At 25.5% G+C, this 4,002-nt stretch overlaps 1 protein-coding gene across 1 annotated transcript; it reads right to left on the reverse strand.

Moving 5' to 3' along the window:
• Positions 1-1,395: 1,395 nt before the first annotated feature.
• Positions 1,396-3,088, reverse strand: LOC123272969. Its single transcript, XM_044740017.1, has 2 exons — positions 2,801-3,088; positions 1,396-2,094 (listed from the first exon to the last, which is right to left on the reverse strand). The coding sequence occupies exons 1-2, from the start codon at positions 2,987-2,989 to the stop codon at positions 1,738-1,740; spliced, it is 546 nt and encodes a 181-aa protein (XP_044595952.1). The 5' UTR covers positions 2,990-3,088; the 3' UTR covers positions 1,396-1,737.
• Positions 3,089-4,002: the final 914 nt, after the last annotated feature.

A 4,002-nucleotide genomic window follows, 5' to 3' on the forward strand; every position in this document is an offset into this window, starting at 1 on the left:
TTAATTAATAAAACGTATTAACATAGATCTATTATTTTATGAAATTTTTTTTTGTATTTCAAGTGAAAAAAAAACAATTCGAAAAAAAAATTTTTTTTTGAACTTGTGAATAATTATTATTGTCTTAAATTTTCAAAAATTTTTTTTTATCGAAAAATTGACATTAAAAAGAATTTTTTTTATTTACAATAAATTTTTAGAAAAATATAAGATTAGAAAAGTTTGGAAAATCCAAAAGTGCACGCCTCATAACGCTCATTCACTTTTTAAGAAAAAAATTAATTGTGTAATTGATTAAAAAAAAAAAAATTATAATTAAGTAATTTCTTACAGAATATTTTTTATTTTTTTTAAATATCGGCGCCCTTTTTTCTTTTCATATGCGCACGCAGTCTAAAAAAATCTAGCTTGATCAAGTGGCGTCATAGTTTTCACGTGACAAATAAGAAAAATTCGTTTGGCTTTATACGGTTGTATCGTAGTGAATTTTAATAAAAATTGAATAAAAAAAAAAATACGTAAACTAGGCCACTGATATAAAATACGGACCCAGTTCATCGAATTCTTAAACTAATAAAAAAGGTCCGGTTTTGAAATATCAATTTGTTCGGGAGTAATTGTTGGTACATCCAAAATGGAGTGACATTCGGACGTCCACGTAAAATTTTTTTCAAAATAGCAACATGAAATGATTTTAGAAAGTAAAAGATGGTTTAATTTAAGTGTTTTTTCGGTGTACATCTACTTATATTATTGTATAAGTGTAATATGGTTGTGATAGAGGCATTTAAAGATCACAAAATTGCTTGACCTTGACGAATCGAGTATAAAGCACAACCTCACGCGCTTCGCGCTATAAGGCGTGCAAAATAAATTTTTAAAACGAAAAAAATGATAATTGTTTCAAAGTTTAGATTTATTCCCAAAAAGCGAAAAAATAAAATTCGAATAAAAAATGAATATATTTTTTAAAAACTGTTACTTAACCTCCGGCATGAATTAAATATTCGACGGTGTCACTTTAGCTCTCCCTCAATCCTAGTGATCCTTGTAAAACCGAGAAAGTCCATAAAAATAATCAATTATCTAAAACCACTAGAGGCGAAAGAAAATATTTCCTCAAGTCGGCCCGTAAATTCTCCGATGTATTAAATTTATCGAGGGTTCTAAAACACTTATTTTTAAAAGTTTTATTAATGGCCTACTGGTTAGGTACCGGTTAGATTTTTTAACTGAAAGTATTACTACTGATAGCTGATAGCATTCAAAGTTCCCAAGAAATAATTAGACGTAAAAAATGGTTAAATAAATGGCTTTCCCATTTCACTTAATTCGACGTCCCGTGATCGCTTTCGTCGATAAAGTAAATCAGGTGCTCGACTCTCAATATATATGTCTGTAAAAAAACGGGCGAGAGCAGCGACCCGTGAAAAATAACTAAAACCAAAAGAATAACTTTCTGATAAAAATAAACTAATTACAGCGTGTAATTGAATCCGTATAAATTTTTGCGTCTTCACTCCATTAGTTTTGCTGCCATCCACTCGATTCGTTATTGATTAACACCAATACATCAACTGAAATTAAATTAACTCGGTGTCTAGTTCGTGCTCTCGAATCAACTGAATCCGCTGGAAGAAACTTTTCTCATTATTTACTAAAAAACTCATCAATTAACGACCAATGATTGATTTATTTGCGCATGTTAAAAATTTTTTAGTCAACTACAATTTTTTTTTACTCGAAATCACTTCCGTGCATCGCGTAGTCACCGTGACCCCAACTGATTTCGGACATACTCATTGTAGGGGATGCTGGAAGTGATTGGACGCGTCTTTGGTCAGTGATTGGATCAGGCCTGTATGATTTTATTCTTCTAGTGTCTCCGAAGGATTCAGCAGTTGCTCCTCGTACGAAATTTTCTCCCTTTTTTTGAGCCTGGTCGAGATTCGAAGGAACCGGAGTCGGCAATCTGGCAAATCTTTCGGCTATTTTGTTGGCTCGGTCCATTTCGTCTCCAGCTGGGAGAAAATACTGTCCGCGATACCGTCGTAGGATTCCGTACTCCACGCCACGTTTTAGAACTGAATTGACCTGATTTTTTTTTATTAAATACATTATTATGATCCATTTTTTGTTTTTAATACACTAAAAAATTGGAAGTGAATTTCGGAGTTCTTTTTTAACGGAGTGAATATAGATGACTTTAATATAAATTTAAAATTAATTAAAAATTGAGATTTTGTAGACCAAATTGATGTTTTTTTTTTTATTTCATTTATTTTAACATGCGATGTTTTTAATTAATTATAGAATAATTTAGACCTGATTAGAGCAATAATATAAATTTAAATGAATTAAAAACTTAATTCTTATAAAGATTAGTTTGTTTTTAAGTTTTTTTGATAAATTTTAATATAAAAATTAAAAAATAATAAAATATTATCATTATTACATTTAATTAAATAATATTAATTATTTTAATGTTACTAAAATTAATTTTTGTATGGCAATTTCTAAAATTTCTTTTTAAGTAAATTATTATAGAATGAATTTATTGAAAATTGCAATTTTTTATAAATATTAAAATTTAATTATTTGATCAAACTCAGGAAAAAATTATACTAATTTTTTTTAATTTGTTAATACGCATTTTATAATTTTTAAATGATTAGTAACTATTTTTTTTAATTTTATCGGATTGATTAAATAAAAATTTTCCGCAGTAAAAATACTTCGCATTCACTTCGCAAATTTATTAATAGTGTAAAAAAAAATAATAAAAATTTTAATATATTACTTGACGTTTGACCCGAGTCTCCGGAAGATTGGAATTGTAACTTATGTATCCCGTGATCTTACTAGGAGTTGATCCTTTTGTCTCTTTGAGCTCTTGGATCGCCGATATTATCAACGCAGCTATTTTCATGGGTTTTGTTTTTGTTGGTTTTTTGTCTACTTTTTTACTCTTTCCTTTTGTTCTTGCCATTATGAATTATTGATTTTTTTTCTTGGAGATATTTTAAGATTTTATTAAATAAAATTGTGTACTGAGAATTTTTTTACTAAGAATTTGACGTTAGATTGTTTTTTGTTTTCTCATTCAACTGACTGAAGTTGAATGCATTTGTCAAAATAATATTAATAAAAAAAAAAAAAAAACATTTTTTTATTCTTATTTTATGAATAATTGTTTAATTTCATTAATTTAAAAAAAAAAAAAGTCTTCTATTTGTCAGTTTTTTTTTTAATTTAAAATTATTATTTTTAATTTATCAAATTTATAACAAAAAATTCAATATCAATAATAATTATTTTTTAAGTAAAAATAAAAAATACTAGATTTAATTAATTTTAATATGCAGCTAATTCTCATAAAATAATTCTGTTTATTTTATAATTAATATCAATTTATTCAATTTATGAAAAATTTTCAATTAAATTTTCTGTATGTTTCATCGATTGTTTCAATAACGCAATCAAGTAAATTTAATCATTACAATGTTTTTCATTTATTTATCATAAAATACATTATTAGCAAACAATTTTGTCTGTAATTGTTAATTTTGTTCATATTTTTAGTTTATTGTTGTTCAAATAATATTATTCATAAAAAATAAAATATGAAAAAATAATCAATAATTAAATTTGTATTTTTTTATGCCATAACATAATTAATTTGTATTTTTTCAATTTTCGATTAAAATATTTTTGTTCAACAATTTTAACCCCTTTTCTTATTAAAATTTATTATTAATTAAATTTAAAAATAATAAAAATTAATAATTACTAATATTATTATATTAATGTAATTAATCTTCATCGCTTGTGAAATTTATAAGAATAAAAAAGAAAGATTAAGATTTGTAAGAAAAATATAAAAATATAATACATATCTTGATGTTTATTTAACTCAAGAATACTTCTTGCAGCGAATTTTTCCTCTTCCGAGCGAGTTATGACATAATTACTGTAGTAACAGGATGATATATTATTCACATT

Source organism: Cotesia glomerata, linkage group LG10 (assembly GCF_020080835.1).
Source record: "Cotesia glomerata isolate CgM1 linkage group LG10, MPM_Cglom_v2.3, whole genome shotgun sequence".
Taxonomy (NCBI): Eukaryota; Metazoa; Arthropoda; class Insecta; order Hymenoptera; family Braconidae; genus Cotesia; species Cotesia glomerata.